At 56.9% G+C, this 25,247-nt stretch overlaps 3 protein-coding genes across 15 annotated transcripts in view; 1 reads left to right on the forward strand and 2 right to left on the reverse strand.

Annotated features, from left to right (window-relative positions):
* Positions 1–1,854, forward strand: part of CTPS1 (CTP synthase 1) — a 30,326-nt gene extending 28,472 nt beyond the window's left edge. For both annotated transcript variants that reach the window (XM_059136500.1, XM_059136501.1), the window contains exon 19: positions 954–1,854. The gene's annotated coding sequence lies outside the window, so the exon portion shown is untranslated. The remainder of the gene's footprint in view (positions 1–953) is intronic.
* Positions 1,480–10,520, reverse strand: SLFNL1 (schlafen like 1). Of its 4 annotated transcripts, none has more exons than XR_009345169.1 (6): positions 8,905–10,520; positions 6,687–7,157; positions 6,316–6,459; positions 5,565–5,694; positions 4,187–4,308; positions 1,504–1,613 (listed from the first exon to the last, which is right to left on the reverse strand). XR_009345169.1 is itself a non-coding variant. In XM_059136503.1 (5 exons), the coding sequence occupies exons 1-4, from the start codon at positions 9,286–9,288 to the stop codon at positions 5,572–5,574; spliced, it is 1,122 nt and encodes a 373-aa protein (XP_058992486.1). In that variant the 5' UTR covers positions 9,289–10,520; the 3' UTR covers positions 1,480–1,613; positions 5,565–5,571. The 4 variants fall into 4 exon arrangements, 2 of the variants coding, with proteins under 2 accessions (XP_058992486.1, XP_058992485.1); XR_009345168.1 differs by lacking the exon at positions 1,504–1,613 and adding an exon at positions 1,785–1,921; XM_059136503.1 differs by lacking the exon at positions 4,187–4,308 and having other exon boundaries at positions 1,480–1,613.
* A 4,256-nt stretch (positions 10,521–14,776) lies between these two features.
* The window catches only part of SCMH1 (Scm polycomb group protein homolog 1), a 172,086-nt gene continuing 161,615 nt past the window's right edge, over positions 14,777–25,247 (reverse strand). For 7 of the 9 annotated variants that reach the window (XM_059137834.1, XM_059137835.1, XM_059137833.1 and 4 more), the window contains 3 exons: positions 23,797–23,991; positions 16,899–17,041; positions 14,777–15,959 (listed from right to left, as the gene is read on the reverse strand). In XM_059137834.1, coding sequence (XP_058993817.1) covers positions 15,834–15,959; positions 16,899–17,041; positions 23,797–23,991 — 464 coding nt within the window. In that variant the 3' untranslated portion in view covers positions 14,777–15,833. Of the gene's footprint in view, positions 15,960–16,898; positions 17,080–22,139; positions 22,171–23,796; positions 23,992–25,247 lie in introns of all 9 variants that reach the window. The other 2 variants (XM_059137842.1, XM_059137838.1) reach the window with 2 other exon arrangements.

The raw sequence follows: 25,247 nt of genomic DNA on the forward strand, positions 1-25,247 counted from the left end.
GTGTCCCCGAGCCTCGGGACCTCCAGTACGGGATGCAGGGGACACCAGCCACGGGGCAGTTGTCTTGTCACCGATTGTGACATTCCAGAGCCAGTCCTACTGCCTCTGGGGGAGCTGGGCTCTCAGACCCTGTTATCTCATGCAGCCATAAACTTGAGATCTTGAAGGTGACCGGTGTGACAAAATGGTCACATTTGCAGAAACGCAGGCTTTCATTAGAAAGTGCTTTAAAACTGACACAATGCACAACTCTTGTGTTGATTGCTGTTTATTCTGGAAATCCCCTAAATTCCAAACGGTTCTCAGGCAAACTTGGAATGTCCTGACAGTAATAATGTTTGTATGTTATGACGCGGCGCAGGGCTGCGGGCGCTGACATAAATGACATTCAGTAGGACTGTGATCACTGAGTGAACTGTATTCACCTCCTGCTGATGCCAGTGTCAAGAGAGGGTGGGGGGCTCCAATCTTTGGGGTCCAAAAGGAGACCCGGGATGTGGTGTGATCCCATAGGCGGGAGCCCCAGCAGGCTGGTGGGAGATGTGGGTTCCCGCTTGGAGGAGGGCCGTGGCGGTGTGCGGGCACGGATGCCCTCCTCCATCTCTCCTGTTGCTGCCGGCTGCCTCCTAGTCTGAGTAAGCGCCCAGAAGAGAAAGCAAACGTTCCCATCGGTCCGGGTAGTTGGTGAAGTCTGAAGTCTCACCCTGCCGGGAGCCCTGTGAGAACGCTGGGTGCACTGACAACAACAGGGTGGGGGAAGAGGCCTTGTTTGGTCTGGAAAGTGTAGGATTGTGCAGGAGCTACAAAGTTAGCTTCTAATCCTATTCGGGTCCTCCTGCTGGTGTTCCCAGGAAAGTGGCCTCGTTTGTGGTCGCAGCCGACTACACACTCTAACTTCCCCACTTGCCTATACCTCCTGTAACTGCTCCGTGTTGTTTGCTTTTCCTAAACAGGCACCTGTGACTCTTCAGGAGAGCCTTCGGACTTTGAGAGTTTACAGCTTTGATTTTACACTCAGCTTTTGACACTTCCTTTAAATTATGTTTTTATTAAGATTATTTTATTATGGGGGAAAGGTATCTGGAAGACTTTGTGACTCACATGTCCCATCCCGTGTGCTGGCCCCTACCCGGTGCCGCCCTGTGTCGACACCCCACGTGGTCCCCGTGGCACCATGCCAGGGAGGGGGGCCTGTGGGTGGGGGTGGGGGATGCACATGCCGGGGGAGCGCCTGTCGGGTCATCTCCAACTACCTCCCGTCATCGTGGATTCAAGCGTGCAGCCCGTCGCTCCTCCTGGAGGACATGTGCCCCATGGACCACATGCGAGGAGGGGTCGTGTTAGTGAGTGCCGGCGACGCTTGGTGCTGGGAACCCGAGGTGGCACTGCCTGCCACCAGGAGCGGTGAGACCAGAAGCAGCCTCGGCACGGGTCCACTCCCCAGGGCCTCTCGCTGCCCACAGGCGGTGGGGATGTGGTGGCCAAAGGGAATGGTTCTTTTGGTGTCCGTGAATGGTGACTAGTCTGTCCCTTTGCGGTGTGGTTTCAGAATGCCTGTCTTCAGCCACGCGTCCCTCCCCGGGCTGGGAAGTACTCCTTGTATCAAGGGGTTGCTTTAAAAAAAAAAAGAACAAAGAATCTTTTGGGGAAACTGCCTCTCGAAGCCTCTGCTATACAGACCGCTTTGCTCGAGGCCAGTGTGTCCTTCCAGAATGGTGTTACTGCAGTTGAAATGCAATCTGAAAAGCTATTTTCTTACCATGGTGTCACCGCAGGCACTGCCCTGGACCTGCTCTCCTCTGGCCGAGACTCCGTGTATCCTCTAACTTAAGAAATAAATAACGCAGAACGAGACATGCTCTGTGTGTCGTGCTCTTGATGTCACAGCCGGTGGGCAATATCCGTGTGGTCCGGGACGTGCCTGTGGGCAATATCCGTGTGGTCCAGGACGTGCCTGCGTCACCTCAGTGGCCAGCACCCGGCTGTCCTTGGTGGGACGGCCTTAAGTGCATGAGCTGATCGTCTGCCCAGAACCTGAGAGGAGCCTTTCTTTTTTGTGGGAAACCAGAATTTCCCCCTGGAGGCTTCAAATTCAGATTCCCAACATATACAGATGCAAAGAAACATGGGGGCTGCTTGGTCTTGGGAGGTGGGGGGGCGGCGCGTGTTATTCACGGGGGTCCCTCCCTCTGCTGGCCATGGATGTGGCCCCTCATACATGTGACCCAGGAGTGGCAGACCAACCGCTGTCAGCCAGCAGGACCACTTTCTCCACCACTGGTCCTCCCATCCCCCGGCCTTGTGTGTCGAGGGGTCCACGGCAGCGTCCCGAGGGCTTTCTCCCCAGAGTGAGGGGCCCGTTGCTGCCGTGGACACCCACCCACCCACCCTCCGGCTGCCAAGCTCGCCTCCTCGTGAGCCAGCTCCGTTCAGTCCAAGGTGGAGGCTCAGGCTGGGTTGTCTGTCCATGGTCAACTGCCTTTCCTCATGGACATTTGAGAAACCAGGGAGGGGAGAAAAATGTTTCTTTCTCAGCATTTAGCCCAGCTTCCTTGTCAGGGGGATCTGGAGAAGAAGTGGGCTTCCCTCTGTGCCCGTGCTCGTGGCTCAAGGCCGCCATCCGCACTGGGGCCCAGAAGCTGGGGTGCCCGCCCTGACCCAGCAAGAACGAGCGAGCCCCCTTTGTCTCTGCTTCTCGTGGACCGAAGTAAAATGGGTCCCTCGCAGGCCTCTTCATGCCTGTCTTGCTACCTGGAATGCGGCTAATGGGGTGGGTTCTAACCACTGTTCCCGGCTGGTCACATAGTCTGAATCGTTTCTGTATGAGCCATTCCCCAAACTGCGGGCACTGAGGAGGGAGACAGCAGCGCTCCCTACAACAGTGAGGACTTGGTTGTGTGTGGGATGGTTTGCGGATGCCCCGTGGCCTCGGCTGACCTGTTGCTCAGTGCTGGCCACTTGGATGACCTTGTGGAGAAGGGACCCTGCTGGCTCTCCTGGGCTGGTAGAGCCTGAGCGGCCCTGCCCCCCCAGGACTGTGGCAGGGGGCCTGGAGCCCTTCAAGCCAGCTGGTCCGAGCCAGGCTTAGCAGCCTAGAGCAGCTCAGCAACACGGCTGCTCTTTGTCGCCATCAGCTGTGTCCCAGGAAGGGCACTTCCGAGGACTATACTGCCCAGACCAGCGTCTGGCCTGTGCTGGGCACATGGATATTGCCCACAATTGGCCCCCCTCTGACCTCCTCAGCAACACATCCTCTGTGCGGTTCTCACGGAGCCTCTGAAAACTTGGGTCGGGCCCTATGTTTGGGTGACAGAGGAGCCCAGGGGACGAGGAGCAGGACTTTGGTAGGTAGCGTGTCATGAGACAGGCTGCCCTGATTAGCTTGTGGGTAAGTGGGATGAGCAAGTCGCCGAGCAGCTGAGACACACAGGTGGGGTCTCTTGGCTGACGAACCAGGGGCTGTGGGGCTGGAGCTGCTCCATCTACTCCATGGATATGGCCAAGGACCAACGAGGGAGAGTAGGTCTGCACAGGTGTGTTGTGGACCCTCCAGGGAAAAGCCCCATTTGACCAGGTTCCATGGTTTTCTAGTGGCTCAGACCTGAAGCTGAGTGTCCCTGCTTGTTTCTAGCAGTTAGCTGTTGGGTATCTACGACCTGCCAGTCATGTTTTAGGTTCTGAATGTCAGCAATGAGCAAAATAGACCCAAATCCCTACCTCTGGAAGGGTGCATTCTACTGCGGGGAGGGGACAGCCAGGAAAGCTATGGAGTGTGGCAAGGCTGGAAGCAGGAAAGTAGGGGAGGGAGGTGTTATGTGCAGTAGGGCGGGTAGAGAACTGACTGTCCCCTCCACTCAGAGGTGGAGCCCAGAAGAAACCATCCTGCAGCTCTGGGGGAGCGGCCTTCCAGGTAGGGACGCAACCAGTGCAAAGGCCCTGCGGCAGGTGTGTCCAGGAGACAAAGGGTCACTGTAGCAGGGCACACCCGCTCAAGGGGCAGAAGGGGCTGAGGTCAGATGGGCCAGGTTGTGCAGAACTGTGTAGGCTGCTGTTTGGAATTTGCCACTGATGAAATGGGGAGCTCTTGCAGGGCTTTAAGCCCAGCATGGCATGATCAGACACTGGCTCGAGTGTGTCTGTTTCTGCTGGTAGAGATGAGGGGAATGGCCAGAGTAGAAGTCCTCACCAGTGGCTGCAGGGTGCTTGGGCTGGAGGTCACACCCTGTGCAGGTGCTGGTGGGTGCTGGGGTGATGATGTCCATTTCACTGTCCATTTCCTGTCCATTTCACTGTCTCCTAGACAAAGAACTGAACAAAAAGGTAGCAGTTTGCCCCCAAGGGGCCTGGTCTTTAAGGCCGAGCTAGAACAGATTGCAACTGTCTGGGCCCCACAGCTCTGGGTGGGAGGAACCTCTGGCTGGCTCAGCCTCCTGGACAGAGAGATGGGCTGGGCATGGGACTCAGGACTCAACTGCATCCAGCTGGCTGACCGAGAGGCCTAGAAAGAGCCCTCCTTGCCCCAGGTGCATGTAATTTATTGACAATCATAAATTCCGGCAAGCCCAGGGTGGGTTTTGCAGGGTGGTGGCCTGTCTGCCCCATAGCCACAGTGACCTGAGTGTGTCTGGCCATCTGCAGAAGCGCTTTCCCAAGAGGACACATTCCTCCCTGGCCTGTCTCGCTCCTGGGTCAGAGACCCCAGCCTGGGCAAAATGTGCATCTGAGGAAGTAGGGCAGTCCCTGACAGCTCGGCCTGAAAGACCCCCTTCTTCCTTGGTAAGGTTTGTTTTAGCAACCTATTGTCCACATAGCCTGATGACAACACATTGTCTGTGGTCACCCGGTCTGTCAGAAGGAGAGACAAATGAGAAATGAAATGTACCGGGACTTTCCAGAGTGCTGTCCCAAGGAACCGCCAGAACGCCCTGACCCCAACGCCCAATCATGCCTGAATCAAATTGATCAATTAGACTCCTGTAACCATGCATATCTGCTTCTGTAGGATCGCTTTCCGCCACCACTTCCCGCCAGAACAAACCGTTACAGTGCCTGACAATGCTTGATTTAGGTTAACCAATCAGATCCCTGTAACCAAGCATCTGCTTCTGTAAACTCGCTTCCCGCCACCCCAACCTTGCCCTATATAATCTGCTCCCCAATTTAGGCAGGCTCGCTCAGCCCACAAAGGCTGATGCGTCCGCAGGCGCCTTTGTAACCAATAAACCTCTTGCAATTTGCATCCAGTGGAGGCGTGCTGTTTGATTCTTGGGTGCGGCTCCAGGGTCTTTCAGGCCCTAGGAGGGCTCTGGCCGAGCTTTTACCAGTTCTTTCTGGAAGTAAGGTTCCTGGGGGATCAGGCTAAGAGCCGTTTCTCAGCTCCATAGACCGGGGCCTGCTCGGGATCGAAGCCCGCACACTAGCAGTTGTTGAAGAAGCGAGGACGGATGTGCTGCTCGCATCTGCCTCCGAGCAGCCCACACAGCTCTGAAGGGACACCGTGGGCTCAAAAAGAGGCAGGTCCCGTGTTTGCCGGGTGGAGCCAGCCCTCAGGCCTGCGCACTCACCGGGTGCTCACAGGACGCAGCAGGTGCAGGAGACCGGTGCGCGCTGCTGCAGCTGCTGCTGGAGCTGCTCCTTCTCCGCAGTCAGCGCCTTCAGTCTCTGCTCCAGCTTGCTCAGCTCGGCTGCCCACTTCTGCGGGGGCCACAGAGGCAGAGGTCCACGTTGGGGCTGCTGGGGGCCGCGCCCCTCTGCCCGGAGCCACGCCCCCTCCCCCCGGGGTCCAATCCACCGAGAAGGACTAGACGCAGGATGGCCTGGGGAAAGGGGGCTACTCGAGGCCAATGGGAGCCAGGCCCCCGGCTGTGTGGCCGCCCCTGACCAGTCAGTCAGCTCCGGGTCTTGAGGGAAGCCGACTGACCTGAGGCCCGCCTGCATCCCAGAGCCCGGGCTGACCCATCCTCTGCCGCCTCTTCGAGTTCCGGGGCAGACCCGGGTTGGCCGCTGCCTCGCAGCGTCCTTGCCCTGCCCTGCTTCTGGGCCACCTGGTGTGGCCCTTTAGAAGAGGCTTTTTCTTGGGACCGTGTCTAGCGCTAACCGCCTCCGCATCGTAAGGGGCTCCCCTCAAAGTCTTCAACCTTCTCCATACAGTCTTCTCCCCAGTCCCCCAGCTGCGTGGGGGTGGGGGCGGACACACAGCCGCGGGGGTGTTCTCCCCGGTGATGGAGTACAGCGGGGGGTGGGGACGTGGTGGGGTGGGGAGCTGATGGCATGCCCCCGACCGCGCAGTGAGTGGCCCCCGCCCCGGGCACTCACCTGCCTGCACCACTCCTGGATGGCATGGCCGGACAGCGGGCCCTGGATGCTCCCGTCCCGCCGCAGGAACACCTCCCCCTGGTCGGTCTCATAGAGCTGCGGCTCCGCCTGGGCCTTGGGGGCGTGCACGCTCAGGCGGATCACCTTGGTAAGGGCGACAGCGGCTCTGGCAGGCACCATGGCCCCCACATCCCAAGTCACTACTCTAGGGGGCAGCCTGGCGAGGGGGCTTCCCGCCTCTCCTCGGAGAGCTCCCCCCAGTGCTCCTACCCCTGGCCCCGCCCATCCCTGCTCGGCGGAGGAGCGGCTGGCCGTCCCTCGCTGAGCGCCCGGGACCAGACAGACCCGAGACCGTCCCGGCGGCGGCTCACCTTGAGGGGCGTGCTGCCGGCCGAGGCGCTGACCACCGGGATGAAGGAGAGCGTGTAGGCGTCGGGGAAGACCTGGGGCTGGAAGCCCTGCAGGATGGAGTCCACTAGCAGGCGCACGCGGTCCTCGTCGCGGTGGCCGCAGCGGACGCCCTGCACCAGGCCGCTGTCCTCGACGCCCACGAACAGGCTGCCGCCCTCGCTGTTGAGGAAGGCGCACACGTAGCGCCGCAGGTGGTGCTTGAAGGCCAGGCTCAGGTACTCGCCGCCCCCGCGCTTGAACTCCACGCTGCGCGTCTCATTGCCCAGGAAGGCGCCCTGGAAGAGGCGCTCCTGACCCTCGATCTCCTGGCGCACGATGGCGCTGTCGGAGCGCGTGCCGCGGGGCTGGCCCCGGGACCCCTTCCGGGCCCGCGTTGGGGTGCTGTGGGCGGGGCTGGGGTAGGAGCGGGGACTTGGGCCGCTGTCCTCCTCCTGCCGGGATGGGGACCGAGAGTCAGAAGCCCCGAGCCTGGCATGGAGAGGGACAGGACACCTCCTTCCGCCTGGGGCCCACACACTCAGGCACCCCGATGCCCCGCCCAGGGGAGGGGCCTAATTCTGCCCATCGTCCTGGGCCAGTGCGGTAAACCCGCCGAGCCAAGGGCTTCAACCGCCACTGCTCCCTCCTGCCCGGTGGTGGGAAGCATGGCGGGTCTGACTTCGCTCTCCTTCCCCGAGCTGGGAGCTGGAGCTGCTGTGGCCAATGTCTTCCCTTTTAGTTACAGACAGGCCTCTGAGTCCCGGGGCCAGCTCACAACAGGTATCTCAGCACCTGAGGTTGCCCGTGACAGGTCTCTGAATCATGAGGCGCGATTCCAGAAACCCATGCCATTCCCGGTCTCCCTGAAACGCCTGCCTGTCGCTTTCTAGACCACTGACAAGACCTCCTGAATCTCAGCCCTCTTCCAGCCCTCCTGAGACCCCTTCCATGGCTTCTGCTCTGTTGCTGGGCTTTGCGCATGAGCAGACTCGGGGCCATGGGGTCCTCATCTGGGCCTCATCACTGCCTCCCCACCTCCAGGCTCCTCCCATCCCATCCACACTCCTCGCTGACCCTGGAGACAGGATGACTCGCACTCCCCCCTTTACTGGGCTTTCTGCGGCTGTCCCAGGCTCCTTGCTGCCTCCCCGTCTCCAGCAGTGGCTTCTGCAGCTGGGGGCACTGTGGGGGCTGCGGGTGCCATGGGGGCTGAGGCACGGTGGCGAGGGGCCCATCCCTAAGAGCCCCATGCCTCCCAGAGAAGACAGTTTATCAGAAACGTGAGGAAATCGTCACACAAACATGAAGTCAGGCTCACAGGTCTCTAAATGTCAGTCACAGAGCTGCTCAGTGCTGCAACAATTTAAACACCACAGAGTTTTCATCCCAAAAGAAAAGGAAAACCAAGACCACCTGTCTCACGGAGGGCCCAACCATAGCCGCAGTGAGTTGGTGCTCTCTCCCACCCCCAGGGAGGCCACCACACTGCCCCCCCCCCACAATACCCTCCCTGCTCTGCTTTGGTCTTGCGGCCCTTGGGGGCCTGGACCCTGCCCTCTGGCCCAGCTTCTTTCCTTAGCTCCTCAGCAGCCTTCAGCTGGAACTCCAGGGGCCCCAAATGGCTTGACCTTCTGCAGATGGGCCATCATCCCCCTCACCATGTGGCCCTGCCTAGAACATCCTTCCACTCTCTAAATCCCAGCTGGGATTTCAGCTCTTCTGTGCGGTTGTCCCTGCAGCCCGCAGCTTAGTGACTGGCTGTGCCTGGCTCTGCCCAGAGAGCAGGACCCCCCAAGGGCAGGGCCAAGCCTTTGCTCTCCACTTTGCTGCCTGGCCCGGAGTGGACACTGATGTTGTCAATGGCAGGAATGAGGGGGGCCAAGGAGGAAAGGCCCCGGCTGGCCCAGACCCGGAGGATGGGATTCAGAAGGACCCGGGAGGAGGCCCCACACTTTGGCCTTTCTTCCTGAGCTTCCAGGCTGCAGGCGAACCATAAGCGGCAGCTGCTTCTGGGAGTGAGCGGACAGCAGTCAGCAGCTGCCGGCCAGTCTGCCCATCTGTTCCGGAGCCCTCAGACACACACGTCTGCCCCTGTCCTGCACCCCCAGCACAGGCCATCCTGGCCCAGGCTTATCCCGCTCCCGCTCCCCGAGGCTCTGGGGCTCACTGGCCGGGGTGCTCCGGGCCAGTCTCACTTACCTCCTTGCCGCTCGAGGGCCCTGGGCCCTCACCCAGCACCAGCTCCTTCCCGCGGGCCACCAGCTCCTTGGGGATCTGGTGCTCCTCCAGGGCCGCTTGCAGGCGCCAGGGGAGGGCGGCCAGAGTGGCCTCATGGGCCATCACCTGCACCAGTGCGTAGGCCTTCCGTGGGCGCCTCACCACCTCGATGTGCTCGCGTGCCACCGGCAGCTCCAGCCGCTCCAGCGTGTCCCGAAGCAGGCAGGCAAGCACGGGCACCGAGAACTGGGGGTTCAGGTGGTCCACGTAGAGAATGTGCGCGCTGGGGGTGGTCTCAGGGGCTGAGTCCTCGGGTGGGCTCTCTTGCGGGGGCTGCTTGCCTGGGGGCTCCATGGGGGGCTCCATGAGGGGCTCTTGCACCTGGGTTTGCCGGGATCTCTTCCTGGGGGTCTCTGGAGAGGTCTCCCTCAGAAGGGATTCTGGGAGTTCTCACGGCCGGCTGTTCCTCCCAGGGCCTCCCAGGGGACTCAGGGGGTGCTGAGGCTTCTGGGAGGTTCACAGATGGGCAGGGGCTGGGCAGGGCCAGAGAGAGGGAGGGAGAGTAGAGGGCCAGCCGAAGGCGCCTGCCACCAACCCAAGGCCTAGGACAGGGAAGAGGGGAGTCAGTGCTGAGGTGGACAACAGAGCCTGGGGGCCTGCCCCTCCATTCCACAGAAGAGAAGATCGAGGGGAATGTGTCTCAAGAGGGGAAGAGGGGCCCAGGACTCAGGTCTGAGGGCCCTGCCACTTCCCTTTCTGGGCCTCAGGCCTCCTGTCATCCCCCCTGACCAGTCCACAGGTGGGAGGAAACGTTTTGGATTTCCTGTCCATCAGAGATGACTGCTGCCTCCAGGCCCCAGGGAAGCCTTTTTTAGGGATCTTTGGTGAGGAAGGTGTCACCCAGGGCTCTTAGGACTGGCAGCGGCCACTCTGCTGCTGCTTCTCACCCGGTCCGAGCTGGTGCGAGCCTAGCGGAGGCTTTGAACCAGGCAGGGCTGGGTCGGAGAGTTTTAGAACAGAGGCCCCCTGACAGATGAAGGCTTCAACCCCTCCCCCAGAAAAATGGCCTTCGCACGTCTACAGCTAATTTGAGGAGGCTCATGGTCTGGTCTAGACAGAGTCCAGAGAGCAGAAGTGAGGAAGTGCCAAGCCAGGGCCCTTTAGTACGCCCACTTCCACCGGGGCCTCATGCCTGACTGTGTGCCCTTGGCAACCAGCGGCCCCTCCACTCACCCCCACACACCCGGCCTCCGCTCTGTGGGGCAGTGACCACCAGCCTGCATCTTTTCAGATTGGCTCCTTGAGATAGTCAGGGCCTGGGGACCAGCGCAGCCGGGGTGGGGGCCTTCCAGACAAGCAGGAACAGGAGGAAAAGGGAGGCCTGTGACCCTCATATCCTGATGGTTGCTGAGGGAGCGTGGGAGATGCCAGCCCTCAGCTCCCATGGACCCCTGACCCTTGACCAGCAGCTCCCTGGAAGAGGGGGGTGGGGGTGTCCCCTGGGGGCCAGGAGGGGAACCGAAGCTGCAGGAGAAGTGGGCGGGGCCTGTGCAACCACCTCTGTGATCTCACGGGAGTCAACAATGCCTTCTTGGCTGGGTTGAGGCCCAGGGCTGGGAAGTCAATCCTATTCCTATTCCTACCCCAAGGTAGAGAGACACACTACAGCTTGGCTGTGTGGCTCCCTCTGGGCTGCTCCGGAGTCCAGGGGCCAAGGACACACTTCCTCCTTCTGTAATGTCTCTCCTGGCCCCCGTGGCCACACAAGGCCTCTGGTGCCACAAATCCCCGCCTTCCCCTTCGGTCACCAAACCCAGGCTCCGCTGAGCACTGACAGCCCGGACACTCCCAGGATGAATGTGAGCACACATGGCTGGACTCGGGGCTGCCCTGGGCAGCAGGCCTGGCTCTGTACCCGCCACGGAAGTTGATGGCCAGAGCTCAGTCAAAAGCTGCCATCCCTTTTCAAGGACAGGGCTGTTGCCTGCTGTTTAACAGGGACGGGGACATGGGTGATACACAGCCTTTGTTAACACAGAAATCCTTTCTTGGGTGGGGGAGGGGGCTTGGAGAAATGCTTTCCTTAGGCAGATGCGGGGAGCTCCGGTCCTTCTGGAAGTCCTGAGGCGGGGAGGGAGGAGGGAGGGCAGAGGCAGATGCTTCAGGCTGGGGAAGCTGCTGGGCCGTGGGGGCTGCCCCCTCCTCTGAGCAGCCAACCTGCAGAGGCCAAGGGAGTTTTGTTGCCCTGAGGGACGAGGCAGAGAGAGCCTGGACTGGGGTGTGCAGCTCTGGGAGAGGCAGTGAGGAGGAGGAGGGCTGCGAGCTCCCCATGCATTCCCCCCACCCCTCTTCAGGCCGCCCAGCCCCGGCCATCACGGGCCGCTCTCAGGACTACCCCAAGGCGAAGGCTGTAGCTGCCCAAGAAGACAGCTGGAGTGCAACTGGGCTGAGTTGCCCCGAAATGGCCGGTCAGGAGAGGGGCCCCGACAGACCAGGCATGTAAGCACCCCCAGAGAACAGGACTCCCTTCTTGAGGCCTTGCTGTCCGGCCGCCTTGTGCACCAGGCTTTCCACGCTGATCTGACCGCCCACACTCCTCCCACTCCTATTGGGGGTGTCCTCAAACCCCCAAACTGCATGTGTCCCTGGGACCTGTAACCAGCACATGTTGAAATGCACGTTAGTTCCTCTTCCTTCTGTGGGAGGGGTGGAAATGGTCTCTGGAAGGCACCAAATACGTTTACACAATAATATTTCAAATACTGAAGCGTACTGCAGTGTAACTGGGTTATTTAGGGCATTGGGCTTTCTAACAGGCCGCTGGGCAGGGGCAGACTCAGGCTCAGTGTTACGGGGTAAGCAGTCCCTTTATCCCCTCACTGGATGTCTGTGACCTTCCTGACAAACTCTGCTTTGCGCCAGAGGGAAACAACTCTCGAACTTCAAGTTAAGAATGTTGAGGTGAATCCGAAGAGGAGGGAAGAGTGGGATGTCCACTTTGTGGCCTCACGTGGCCACAATCCCTGAAACCACATCAAGGATGGATGTCTGCGAGAATTGCCCTGGGAGGCCAGCCGAGGAGCAGAGTGCTGGGGCAGAGGTGGGGACTGAGCTCAGACCTCGTGTGGGAGGGGTCAGGAGGGCAAACTCTGGAGCTTGGGGGAGAAGTGGTGTGGACACTGCCTCTGCCATTTGGGCCCCATGGCACTCCCGCCTGTCTTGAGCCCACGATTCCCACCGACCTCTGCCAGGGTCTAGTCCCGGCCACCCACTGGTGTCTTGGGCCTGGTGTCTTGGGCCTAGTGTCTTTACACTGGGACTTGTCAGCTGTGGGCTCCTGGAAGCACCCTCAGTGGCTTTCATGTTGCAGGCGGGGCATAAATGGAGTTGTGACCCTTGGTGGTCATGGTCCCTGGACTGTAGGTTTCCAGCTGTGGAGCTTCCCTGATTAATGGGGTGACGGGGGGTGTCAGGGTAAGGAGGCTGCAAAAAGGTGAGGGATGGTGAGGAGGGGGGGTGTCTGGGCTTGCCAAGGCAGGAAGGTTCTCCAAGTTTTTAGTTTTGGTTGTGGGGAGGAGGCGGGGGCCACCTTCCAGCTCTTCCTGAGAAGGGATGGTGGCATCAGTATGAGGACAGACACCATGTCCACCTGGACCATCAGAGCCACAGCCTGCAGAGATCGCCGGTGGCACTTAAGTAGAGCCGGGATTCTTCTGTCATCTCCTCCAGCACGCGGGCTTCCTTTTCCTGATGTTTCTCAGCGCTGGAGTCAATGTCCTCTCCTTGTCACAGTACTGGGGGTGGGGCATGTGAAGCTGCCCCCAATCCCAGACGCCTTCCCATTTTGTGGGGGGCTGGACTGTGGGGGTTCACAGAGTGGTCTCCCCTGTGCCGCAGCTGGTGTTCTCGGGCCTGCCAGAGGCCCCTTCAGCTTCTTTGGATGACTGTGGGTCACTATGAGAAGGCTTGGCTGTGGGAAATAATTTCAAAAGTTTTTTTCCCCACTCCCCGTCCCGAGAAGACATTCAGTTCTGACCCCAGGAGTCAGGGCAGTAAGAGTGAAGGGGTAACAAATCCTTTCCCCTCCTGCAGAATCTGACATTTGGTTATCTTTCTAGTTCTGTTCCCTTGGAAAACAGATGAAAGTGGGATGTCAAGTGTTTCAAGGCAATGTTGCTTGTGGTGAGGATGAACTTGAGCTGTGAATCATCAGGACTAGGAACATAGCTTAAAAGCCACAGCTCTGGGCTTCCTTAGTGCGCAGGCTCCATGGGGCGTGGCCCGTGTAGGGACCCGGAAGCGACGCCTACGGAGTCATCACGCCTGCGAACCAGGGAGTTATTTCTCCCTCAGGACGTGCTGCTGCGAAGCCAAGGTGAAGCCCACGGCTCCCAGATATGTCCCATCCCCTTACACTCGAGCTGTCCCATGGGTGGTGGTGGGTTCTGCAGCGACTACCCCACCGAAGAGGGGGGCTGCTTCATGCTGTCCACTGGGCAGGGGTTTCTGTCTGACAGCCGTCAAGGTGAATGCCACCCCCGGGGTAGCCTGCGGAAGTCTTGAGTCTGAGCGGCCAGCAGGATCTGGGAGCAGGCCCCCTGGGGGGTGTTGCAGGCACCCCGGATTAGCTACGGAGTTGGGGGCCAAGTACCTCAACTCTCTCCCAGCTTTAGTTTTCCCACTTGCAAAGGGCAGGGTGAGGCTGGCCTGAGAAAATGCACATAAACAACTCCGCACAAGCAAGCTGACGAACTGTATGCTCTTGGCGATGAGGGCGTGGCTGAAGGGGATGCTGGCGGCTCCCCAGGTGCAGCCCTGCTGCGGGTCTGGCCGGCCCCCGTGTGCTGGTCCTTCAGGCCCCGCGTGCTGTCTCTTGGGTAAGGATCACATCCAGAGCTTTATTGTCAGGGTTCCGTATGGCCCTCTTTGGGAGTCCTGTGAATGATCGGCACAGCCCATCACAGCCCAGTGTCCGGGAATCTGTGGAGAACCGAGCCCTGCTCTGGTTGGGCAGCCCTGACCCAGACCGCATCACAAGCGCTGTGGTGAGAACCTCACAGGGGCCATGTGCAAAGGACGTTATCCCTTAGTCACCATGGTGGCAGCAGCCAGAGGAGAGCTGGTGGGACGCTCAGAAGTCTCTTCATCTGAAACCCTCCAAGCCACATGGGCCCAAAGATGGGAAGTGACCCACCCAAAGCCTCACCATAAATAGTCTGACTAGAACTTCCACCTTGGCCTTGGTGTCAGAGCACTTGGCTTCAAACGCCTGCTCTCATGCTTCCTGTGAGCTGACTTTACATGTCCTCATCCATCAAATGGGTTTGCTGTGAAGATTTAAAGAGCTGATTCTAATACCTGTGGAGTAGGTCACGGGGCCCACAATGACATGAGAGTGCCCGTTATTAGAGATTTTCCTGCACGCCGCTGCTGTCCCCATACCTCCCCCAGCAGAGACGAGTCTGGGGACCCTGGCCCGGCATGTCTGGTTCCAGGTAGGCACAAGCTGGGCAAACCTGTGTCTCTCCTCATCCCACGACGACGGCGATGAGGATGAACCCAGCCATGGTGGCTCTTGAGGCTGCTGACCCAAAATCTGCTTCCTGGCTCGGGCTTCACGCAGCTTCCGCGCTCCCTGTCTCGCTGCACCAGAGCGCTTCCCCCTGAGGGCAGAGAACAGACTCCACACCGCCTTCCCAGTGGGCATCTGGCAGCCAGCCTGCTTTTTAGGGTTTGCTGGAATCAGAAGAACCCCTGGGGATCACCCAGTCTACATGCCTCCTTTAAGGATGAGGAAAAGGGGAGTGATTTGCCACTGGAGGTTCAGTGCTCTGTTGACTGATTCAAACCACACTGGCATCTAAATTGGTTTTTATTTATAAACAAATTGACATAAAAGAAGTCCAGGGGGCAGCTGTGCTGCTGACTTGCTTATAAAGGAAGCATTTGGACAGGTAAGGGTACAACCAGATTCCAGCCTGCAAACCCTTTCCTCCCATCCACCTTATAGCCTTCGTGGCCGAGAATCATGGGGCCTAACCTTCTTCGGCAGCAGTTCAGGACCAGGCAAGGAGCTGTGGTAGAGGGCAGTGTGGAACAGGGGACTCCCATTCCCACAGATGAGGCCCAGGGCAGCAAAAGGCCCAGCGGAAGAAGAGGGGAACGTGACAGGAACTCTGTCCTCCCTATGCTGAGTGATATGGTCAAGGCTTGAAGGATATGTCCACCCCACAGAGAAAGTGCCTTCGGGCGATGTCCTTGTAAAGGGCCTACACGTCTCTGGGACCAGGGCGGCACAGACTCTCTCCTCCCGAAACCCAGTGTCTGGAGAGAGAGAGCAGTATGTACTGGGGGGCTTGCCCTAGTGCTAGAAATAATAAATTTAAACAATAAGAAAAGATCTTTTTTTAAAAAAGGTAGAGGTTTGCACCACGAGTTTGGAGTCTGGAGCTCTTGTGAGGAGGTGGCAGGCGCTGGGGGGCAGTGGGGTGCCGCACCGGGCCCAGCAGGTGGCTGGGGGCCTGGGCCCAAGTGTCAGTTCAGGGCCCTATCCTCTGAGGCCTCAGGGGTCAGCCCCTTCTTCCATCACCTGAAAGGTGTTCAGTCTAAGCGCCCAGTGAGAGGCCAACCAGGCTTGAGAAATAAATACGGAGAGACCTCAGAGGCGAGGCCGGGCTGAGGGGAAGAGCAGCGCCAGCCCCGGGCCACACACTCTCCCCTCCTCAGTCCTTCATGGAAGGATGTATCATGGCAGGGGAGGGGAGCAGCGGTGGCTCACACAGCCTCCGGAATCTTGAGGCGATCCTGAAGTCCACGGAGGCGCTAGCTGGGGGCTGCTTGGCTCCCTGTTCCAGGGAGAATGCTGACCCCCTCTGGCGGACCCCACAGGTGTCCAGGCTGCATCTCCCAGTTCAGAACTTGCCCTGCTTCAGCCGGTCAATGTGGAAGGAGAGCTTGAGAGCGGGCCCCAGCTTCAGCCCCATGTACTTCATCATCATGTCGCTGCGCAGCAGGAGCAGGGCCTTGCCGTCGATCTCCTGGGGGGGCAAGGAGGGCCGTCAGAGGCCTGGCTGGTCCAGCCAGCAAGTTCTGCACCACTAAAGCCGACCCACTCCCCACAGCTTCTGTGGCCCCCGCCCCTCCCACCCCCACACCTACTACCGAGCCCAGCAGGGGCTCCTTCCCAGGGCTCCTCTGCTTTCCTGTCCCTGCTGCCTGATGCTGCGGCTCCACCCTCCAACCGCTGAGGTCCGGCTCCCCTCCATCTCTTCCAGTAAGCCCCCCGACCCCCAGCCCTCATCAACTGTTACTCTGTGAGTTGTCTTCCTTCCTGAGTGGCCAGGGCCCCTCTGTGTGAGCTAGGCTCAGAGCAGCTGTGAGATCTTTAGGCTTGACCCAAGAGCACCCTCAAACTACCAGCATGAAAGACTGAAATGATCCTTGAAAGGCAGCCTGAGCACCCAAAGGGCAGAACAGTACCAAGTACTAGGGGCTTCAGGGAAATGGGTTTGCACCCCAAATCAGGAGTATGGTCACTGCAGGGGTCGGAAGAAGTGCCTGGTCACCCAGCCAAACGGTCACTTAAAGAGATGCTGGAGGTTCACAGAAGAGCAAGGACAAGATGGGGGCTGACGCGGCTGGAAAGTGGGAGCCTCCTGGCCGGAGACTCTAAGTTGGGCTGAGACCCCTGATTCTCAGGCCAAGGCAGGCCAATGGGAGAACAAGTGCTTCTAGGAAAAGAGGAGAGTCCTTCCCCTGGGCCTGAGCCCACTGGCCATGCACCCAGCAGGCATGTGTCTAATTCAGGCCTATACTACAGGAGTGGGCTGAATTTGGCGCCCAATGTGGGCTTCTTGAGACCCAAGATTCTGTTTTCAGGGTGTGTCCTGTGCTCAGTTTAAAGGGACCTCTAAGAGTTTACAAGCTGTGGAAGCAAGACTCCCAGTGGACACGGGAGGTCAGGCAGGGGCACCTACGTGTTTGCGAAAGAGGTCAGCGTGGGGTCCAAGCTGAGGGTCGGCTTCCCGCACAAACTGCATCACGTCCTCCACTGTCCATGAGGAGGGGTCCCGGCCAGTCAGTCGAGAGGCATCCCGGCTTTCCAGGTAGCGGTCGGAGCCTGCAGGACAGGAGGGAACCTGCCATAACGGGTGGGGACTGGTTTGTCATGCCTACCACTCTCCTTGGCATGTCCCCATGGCCCTAGGGGGAGGCTGACGGCACTGCTGGGGCAGAGCAGAGAACTGGCGGTGGCTGAGGGAGGGAAGCGTTCTTCCTTCCACAGAGGGATGCGGGTCTGAGACTGTTCTGAAGGCAAATCTTTGTTCTTTAGGAGTAGATCTGATTCTGGAGAGGGTCAGAAGGAATTTTACAGTAAGGCTGTGGTTCTGCCTGGACCTGAGTCAGCAGTAACAATGAGTAAGGGGATGTCATGGGTTCAGTGGGGACCTGGGGGGTAAGGCTGCTTTTGCCTTGGCCCTGGGGACCATTTCTGGAGAGACTTTGGGAGATGGGCAAGATTAGAGCCAAATCCTTGGGGTCGAGGGAGAAAAGAAGTGGTGGATGATACCCTGTGTCTCATCCAAGGCCTGGGGAGTAGCTAACCTTGGGACAGCCCGAAAATGCACAGAGGTAGAAAACAGTTTTGCCTGGGTTGCCAGGAATCTCGGTGTTAATTCAGGGCTTGCCTTAGAGCTTTTATCTCATTCTGGGCTCAAATCCAGTTCCTCCCATTTCCTCTGTGCGATCTGGGCTCTCTGAAATCTGAACTCCTTACCACACATGGTCTAGAAGGTTCTCCCATCATCCGGCCTTTTCTACCTTTGACCGCATCTTAATCCCCCATCCCTATCCCCTTCTCGCCATGCTCCAGACACACTAGCTTTCTTTCTGCTTTGTGAATAAGCTATGCCTTATTCTTTGACCTTCAATCTCCTCCGTTCTTTCCCCAGGGCTTTGCATATCTGATTCCTTCTCAATATTTATCTCAAATATCAATTCCTCAGAAACTTTCACTGACCTCCGAGTAAAAGTACTCCATTCCCCACAGAGCTACTCTCAGTCTAATTACTCTCCCCTTTACCCAGCACATACCACTATCTAAAATAATTTCATGCATTTATGTTTATTGTATGTATTCTCCTATTTTCTGTCCTGCTATTTCCTTGTGATACCATGGTTTTTAATAAGAAACATACATATGTAGTCTTTGTCCTGTTTCTGGCACAGAGCTCCCCAAATTCTTGGAATTTCCTAAATGGTGAGAGAAATAAAGGGGTCTTTTGTATTTGTAACAAGCCCTTTTCAGCCACACCTGAGTATGTTCAGGAGGTGACTTCTGGAAAGCCCCTAAGGATGGGGGCTGGTTGCCAATCTTCCTGGGAAGGAGAGTCGTCAATGACTTCATCAATTGTGCCTGTGTAATCAAGGTTCCGTTAAAATAAAAACAAAACAAAAAACCAGAAGGATGGGGTTTGGAGAGCACCCGCTGGTGAGCACTCAGAGGTGTGAGGGCGTGGCATCCCAGACATGGTGTGGAAGCCCGTGCCCCCTCCCAAAGGCCTTGCTCTGGGCAGCTCTTCCACTGGCCGTTCCTGACTTGCATCCTTTCATAAAAAGCTGGTAACCTAGTCAGTACCCATTTTCCTGAGTGCACCCGAGGAGGGGATGGTGGGAACTCCTGCCTGCCAGCTAGTCAGAAGCCCAGGTGACAGACTGTCCCATCGGAAGTGGCATGGGGTAGGGGGTAGGCTGGTGGGATATGATGCTGTCTCCAGATGGGTTCAGGATGGAGTTAAGCTGTCAGCTCCCCAGGGGTTGTGGCACAACGGCTGGGTGTGTGGAGACACCAACTGTCCGGTGTCGGGGTGAGGTCCTGTTGAGTAGCTGGAGAGGGCAGGTTGCTCCTTCAGTCCCCAACATGCAAAGGATGCCTGGTCTGCCATGGTAGGTGTTCCAACAGGTTTGCTCACTAAGTGGAGGGTCACACACCTAATAGCTACTTGTGCACTTTGCTGTCTCCCTGGCCGGACTACGTCTGCCTTGAGGCAGGGACCTTGCCTTGCTCCTGTCTGTATGCTCCCCACTCAGGAGATGCCCAGGTGCACAGCTGAGGGTGAGCAGAACCACACCTACAAAAGCAGCAGGGTGTACTCTTCAACTGTCTCTTGCAAAGGCTAAAATTCTCCTCCATTTCCCTTCACTCTGGGTCCCAGCTCTAAAGGTGGAAGCACGCTTGCCTTGGCCCAGCCCTGCTCCCTGGGGAAGTGACTCCAGCACATTACGTTTCAGGCTCAGAGCTGGCACCAACAGATGGGGGGGGGCGGGGAAGATGCTGGAACAAGCAGGGTGCTTACAGCCACAGAAATTCTGATGGCTTTTTAGGGGCAGTGGTGACAGGAAGTGGGAGAGGGCTCTGTGAGCCAGCCACTTCTTCAGGCCCTAACCGTCCACCGTGACGTACCCAGAGAAAGCAGCGGCAGGGATGGTGGGAAGCAGAGAGAATATACACTCTTGGGTGTGTCTCTGCCCATCTCAGACACTTCCTCCATCCAGGGGAGCTATGACTCAAACACACGCACCATGATGTTTTATATATCTGTATCTGTGTATCTATTATGTATCTAAATCTATGTATACAGATCTATGTAGATGTATAAATATGTATAAATGTATACATATTTATATATAAATATATATTAAAAATAAAAAATATTATAAAATTATAAAAAGTAAAATTTAAAAATAAGAATTTATACATTTATACATATTTATACACAAATATTTAATGAGTTAGTCAGCCTTCTTCTGTTAGAGCACACACTCTAGGAGGGCAGGTGGCGGGTTGGGAGAGACATCTCTGAGATGGGGACCCTTGAGCAAAGACCCTGAGGCAGGAGAGTGGGCAGGAGGCCGGCAGGCCAGAGGGAGCGAAGGAAGAGAGAGGGGTACGGGATAATATCTGAGAGGGTGGGTGTGGGGGGGCATGGTGGCGGGAGGACCCCGTGTACCACTGAAAAACCACTGACTTCCTGTGCAGTGGGTCGTGGAGCAGCGGGCAGGAGTGACTTGGACCGGCTTACAAGGGAAGAAAGCACACTCAGTCCGTGCTGGAAATAGACACAGACTCTGGGCAAGGGCAGAAGGGAGACCAGTCGGCCGCTCTCTCTGTCCAAACAAGAGACGGCTGTGGCCCACCCCAGGTGGCAGCAGTGAGTGTGGGGAAGGGGGTCTGGCATGTGAACATTATAAGGAAACCCTCCCACTGGCAGCTTGTTTGCCCCTTAAAATAGCCCTTGAAGTTAATAATACATTATATGTTTATAAAAAAATAAAAATAAATAGCCCTTGGAGGAGGCAGCATCATCTTCACTTTAGAGATGAGGGAACTGAGGCCCAGAGAAGTGAAGTGACTTTCCCAAGACCACACAGCTAGGAAGATGATAAGTCAGTGCCCCAAGTCTGGCTTTTCCTATCCTGGTTTCTGCACGGTCTGCACTGGGACTCTCCCTCATGCCGGATGAGTGCAGCTGGTGGTTGCTCCTCAAGGAAGGCAAGGGTCTCAGTCTGAGAGTCACGAAGACAGGAGCGGCACGGCTAAGGCAGGAGGCCAGACTCACAAACTGGTGCCTACTCATCCTCCATGAATGAAAGAGAAGCGGACAGACTCAACAGCTGAATGCTTTGAGAGAACACTTCCAGCACCAAACAGAAAGAATCTTTCGTAGCCTTATGAGGTTCTTCAGGATCAAAAGAGATCTAGACCATGACCTGGCCAACAGACTCCCATATTGCAGAGGGACAGCAGAAGTGCCCTGAGGGCAATAGTGGCTCGGAGGCCAGTGCCCCACAAGGCAGTGGTCAAGAAGCAGACCTAACAAGAGAGGACGGTAATGTCCTCACATGGGATTGATTCAGCTTCCCAAATGATCCCACATCCCTGCTTCCAACTGAGCCTTGTCATGCTCCTGTGAAAACATCAGGCCACTGTCACCACGTCCCTAGTACACAGGGGAAGGTGAGGGCCTGAGAGGTGAGAGGACTCCTTCAAGACTCGAGGCAGGGAATCAACTCACAGCTCTGCCTGGACTGCAGAGCTCCCCATGCCCCCTGCCGCCTTGCTGGGGTGAGGCCTGGGAGGGGTATCCCGGCCTCTTCCCACCCTCTCCTCCTGCTCAGTGTCTCTGAAAATCGTCTCCTGAGACCACCTCTCTCCATTGCAGGCCTTGTCAAAGGAATCTTCTTACCCTTCCATAGCCTGGGGCAGGGGGAGGCCACAGCATGGGTGCAGAGGTGGCATCTTCCTGTCTCTCCAAGGCTGCTTTTAGGCCATTCTCCTATGAAAGCTCATGTTCTTCAGAAGCCAGATGAGTCCCCAGCCGTCTGCTCTTCCTGATCACTGCGCCTACAGATCTCTGGGCTTTTACCCCTTGTTAAATGAAGACCGTTTGGTACGTTGATCACTGCCTTGCGCTCCAGCCAGGTCCCATCATCACCCTGAGAGGCATGCACCAGTCAGCCACCTTGCCTCCAGTGACCTTCACCTCCACTCTCCTTCAAATACCTCCTGCCAAGGCCACTGTCTGTTTCTTGTCATCATTTGGAACAAATCCACTTCAGACATTTAAACATCCCTTTCTCTGACCCCAACCTCCCATCTGGGCACCGGCCCTGAACGTCAGTCCACGAAACCCATCACTGCCCAGAGAGGTTTAGCACATCAGACTGACTTGCAGTCTCCCCCATCCTTCAGCCTTGCCCCAGTGGCGCTCCTAGCCCAGCCTGCCCAGCTCCAGTGCCCATGACCTAAACAGCTGTCCCCGCAGCTCCACTGCTCTTTCCCATGCTCCCCCACCCCGGCCCTCTTGCCCATCTAGCTCAACAGAAAACTTTAATACTCAGTCTTTTCTCACCCCACATCTAGGTTCCCAAGAACCAGAGAAGAAAACCACATCTCTTACAAAATGGCAAACTAGTCTGCAAACATAGCTGGGCTTCGGAGTTTCCCGCAGACCATTCCCTTCTTCTCACTCCACTCCCCCATCTTCTCTGGACCAGTCCACTCTGCAAGCACCCCTAAGCTCTTCCCTACGTGGCCCTCTCTCCTTTCACTCACGGCCACCATCAGTCTTCCCTCCGGTCTCAGAGAACACGGCTTCTGACTGACCCATCTCTCTATGCCCTTGATCCCTAAGCCTTCCACCACAGCCACATCTCACTCTCTCCTCTCTCTGGTAGGCTTCATTTCTCCTTGGAAGACTCAACTTGTCTGCTGATAAACACGCCCAGTGTGCTCCTTCTCTTGAAGACCTCCTTTGGAAGGTCACTAGTTTTCTTTTTCTCAAACCCTCCCTCACACCCCACTGTGCAATCTGTCCTCATCGCCTTCCACCATCACTGAAGCTGCTCCCATTGAGGTCGTCAGTCACCCACTCATCACCACATCCCAAGGACAGCTGACAGTCCTCGTCTCACCAAATCTCTGTTGTGCTGCTCTCTCCTTAAAATACTCTCTCTAATCCTGGCCACTACAATATCAGATTCTGTTTCTCCTCACATTTGACTACTCCTTGGTCTCCTTCTGGGATCCTCTTCCTATTCCCACTTCCTGAACTTTGCTGGTCCCCAGGACGCCATCTCTGGTCAATTGTTCTTTTCCTTCCTTCCCCCTACAGCCTCAACTACCATCTATATGCTGATGACTTCCCGGTGTTTATCTTCAGCTCAGCCTTCTTCCCTGAGAATCAGCCCTGCAGAGCCAGTGCCTGCTGGAGATCACCTAGATGGCCCATGGTCTCCTTGCCCTCTTTCTCTTCTAAGGTTGGTTCCCTCTCTCAGTGAATGGCACTACCATCTCCCCGCTACCCCATCTAGAACCTGAGGAGATATTCCTGCTCCCTTCTTTCTCACGATCCTCAAATCTGATTAAATCTACCTGGTGAATCATTTTTTAATTGCTTCACTCTTCTACAAACCTTCTACCACTGTCCCAACCCAGGCTTTCACCTGTTCTGGTCTGGCCCACTCTACACCTCCTAACTGGTCTCTCTGGGCTGTCCTTCCTCGGATGCATCCTCAACGCAGACGTCAGGTAGCTACTCAAAACACATACCTGCTTAGGTCTCACCTCTAATCAAAACCTTTCAGCAGCTTCACATTGCCTGTAGGATCCACTCCAAACTCTACCATGGCATTTGGGTCCTCTGTGAAGTAGCCCTGACCTTTCCAGGCTTTTCTGTTTGATGTCCCACCATGGCATTTTATACTCAGCAATGGCACAGCGCGTGGAGTTCCATGCAGACCATCTGTACCAGTTCTTACCTGTGCTCTCGTTCCTGCAGCGTGCTCTTCCTGGACAGCTCTCCCTCCCCGACTACCCTGGACACCACTCACACGGCCAAGCTTTTAAATCGCAGGCAGGGTGTCAGTTTCTCAAGGAAGCTTCCCCTGGAGCCCCAGCTTGGGTTAGGCGTTCCTTCTTGCCACCTTTTCCTAGCACCCAAGGCATATCTCTGTACTCAAGCCGATGGTTACAATTATGTGTGAAAGTGTTTCTCTCTCCCGTAAGACTGAGCTCCTTGAGGACAAGAACTGATTGATTTTTGCTACCCGTGCCAAAGGCAGGTGGTGTTCAAATCAATGGCTAATAAAGAATGGGTGTGTCCTTCCCTGCCCCTTTGGCTCTAGGCCTTTGGCTCTCAGCTTCCATTATTCTCAAGCCAATCCCAGAGTTTCAGTTGCCTTCCGGGTACCTAGCCAGGCACAAATGTCAGTCTAGAGGCCAGCCCAACTCCCATTCCCAGGCTGGGGCAAGCAGAGCTCACTGAGGAAGGTGGGAAGGAGGGTGGGAGGGGGGGAGATCCCAGGTAAGCTTACCCCTGGAGCAGAGCCGGCGCACAGCTGAGGCAGTACCCAGCGGGAGGCCGCAGGATGGAACCAAAGGCCGGTACCCATGGGTTCGAAGGTTTTGGGAGCTGCTGACAAGGTTGGTGGGATTCAACGTAGAGTCCATTGAATCTGAGTGTGGCTCCAAAGACCGGGTCAGACTCTTCCCCAGGACAAAGCCCTCACCTGGAAAACAGGAAAACCAGAGTTAGAGCAGGAACTAGCCTGGAACGACTTCCACGGCAGTGGCCTCCCAGATACCTGTCTGGATGGAGCGAGAGACAGCTGGACAGAGCCCTCGGCTATGTCTCAGGAGGCCTGTACACTAGTCATGGTTCTGGCTCTCACTAGGTGGCCTTGGTCAAGGCCAGTGCCACTCTCTGGGCTTGGGTCTCTTTAGAGACTCTTCCTTTCAGACTAGATGGTCTTTGGAGTTTCTTCTGGTCTGGATGTCTTATGCTTTTTCTGGATAAGGCGAACCTTAAAACAAATAGAACTATTTTAGGAAAAGGCCACCTCCTTATATACAAGATGCCAGCGCAGGGGACAGGGGCACTGGAGAAGAGATAAACTTACTTGCATGAGGGCACTATAGAAGATGACCCTCTCAGCCAGCAGGACATTTCAGAAATGCTCTTCAATGCCTGACTAAAGGCCTGTCAGTGAAGGGTCTGCTCTTATGTTCTCTCCCTCCTTTGGTATTTGCCTCATTCAAGAGAAATGCCCCAAGGAAGCCGGGCTCGTACAGTGGTGAGAGCGGGGCCGTGGAGACCAGCACCAGGCAGCCCCTAATACAGTGCTCCAGAACCTAAAGCAGGCTCCCTCTCGTGGCTGGGCTCTACCCACATCGGGTCAGTTCTTCAGCCCTGGTCACAGTGTCTCTGCCTGTGGAGGGTTTCTTGGGGCCTCGGCCACGCCAGTATGCTTTGTGGTTTTTCTTAGAGGCCGGCTGTTTAGGTCATGCTTGGGACTCACTGCGGTCAAGTGATCCATCACTATGGTCAAGGACATTGTCTGGCACACAGTAAGACCTCTGTGGCAAGATGGCTTAGGATTTTAGAACTAGTTTCTAATACTCACCTGAACTTGCCTGGTAACTAAGGGCATAAAGGCAAATCAAGCTAGTCAAGGGCCAGCTACTGGCCCGTCTTTCAGGGAGTGGGCCTGAAGGGAAGTGAAGCCCTTCCCCAGGAATGGTTCTGAAGGGAGAATTCTGGGCACCTGAACCACAGCCCACCCCTTTTTGCAGATGAGCTTTCAGATTCCTGTTTTCCAGGAAAGATGATCACAGCAGCATCCCACATTTGAGACAGGAACAGGCACTCAAGTCAGCAGACAGGAGGCCTGTGTTCTAGGCCTGGGCTCTTTCACTAGTATTTGGTCCCAGGCAAGTTGTCTGTTTTCTCAGCACCAGCTTCCTCATCTGTAAAATAGGGGGAAAA

This window comes from Mustela lutreola, chromosome 10, assembly GCF_030435805.1.
Source record: "Mustela lutreola isolate mMusLut2 chromosome 10, mMusLut2.pri, whole genome shotgun sequence".
In the NCBI taxonomy this organism is placed as follows: Eukaryota; Metazoa; Chordata; class Mammalia; order Carnivora; family Mustelidae; genus Mustela; species Mustela lutreola.

Excerpts from the sequence above, each read along its gene's own strand:
- SLFNL1 (XM_059136503.1), bottom strand. The coding sequence starts at position 9,288 with ATGGAGCCCCCCATGGAGCCCCCAGGCAAGCAGCCCCCGCAAGAGAGC. Across the intron at positions 6,460-6,686 it reads CCGGCAGCACGCCCCTCAAG|GTGATCCGCCTGAGCGTGCA; the intron begins GTGAGCCGCCGC and ends GCCCTTACCAAG. Across the intron at positions 5,695-6,315 it reads TCCAGGAGTGGTGCAGGCAG|AAGTGGGCAGCCGAGCTGAG; the intron begins GTGAGTGCCCGG and ends TGGCCCCCGCAG.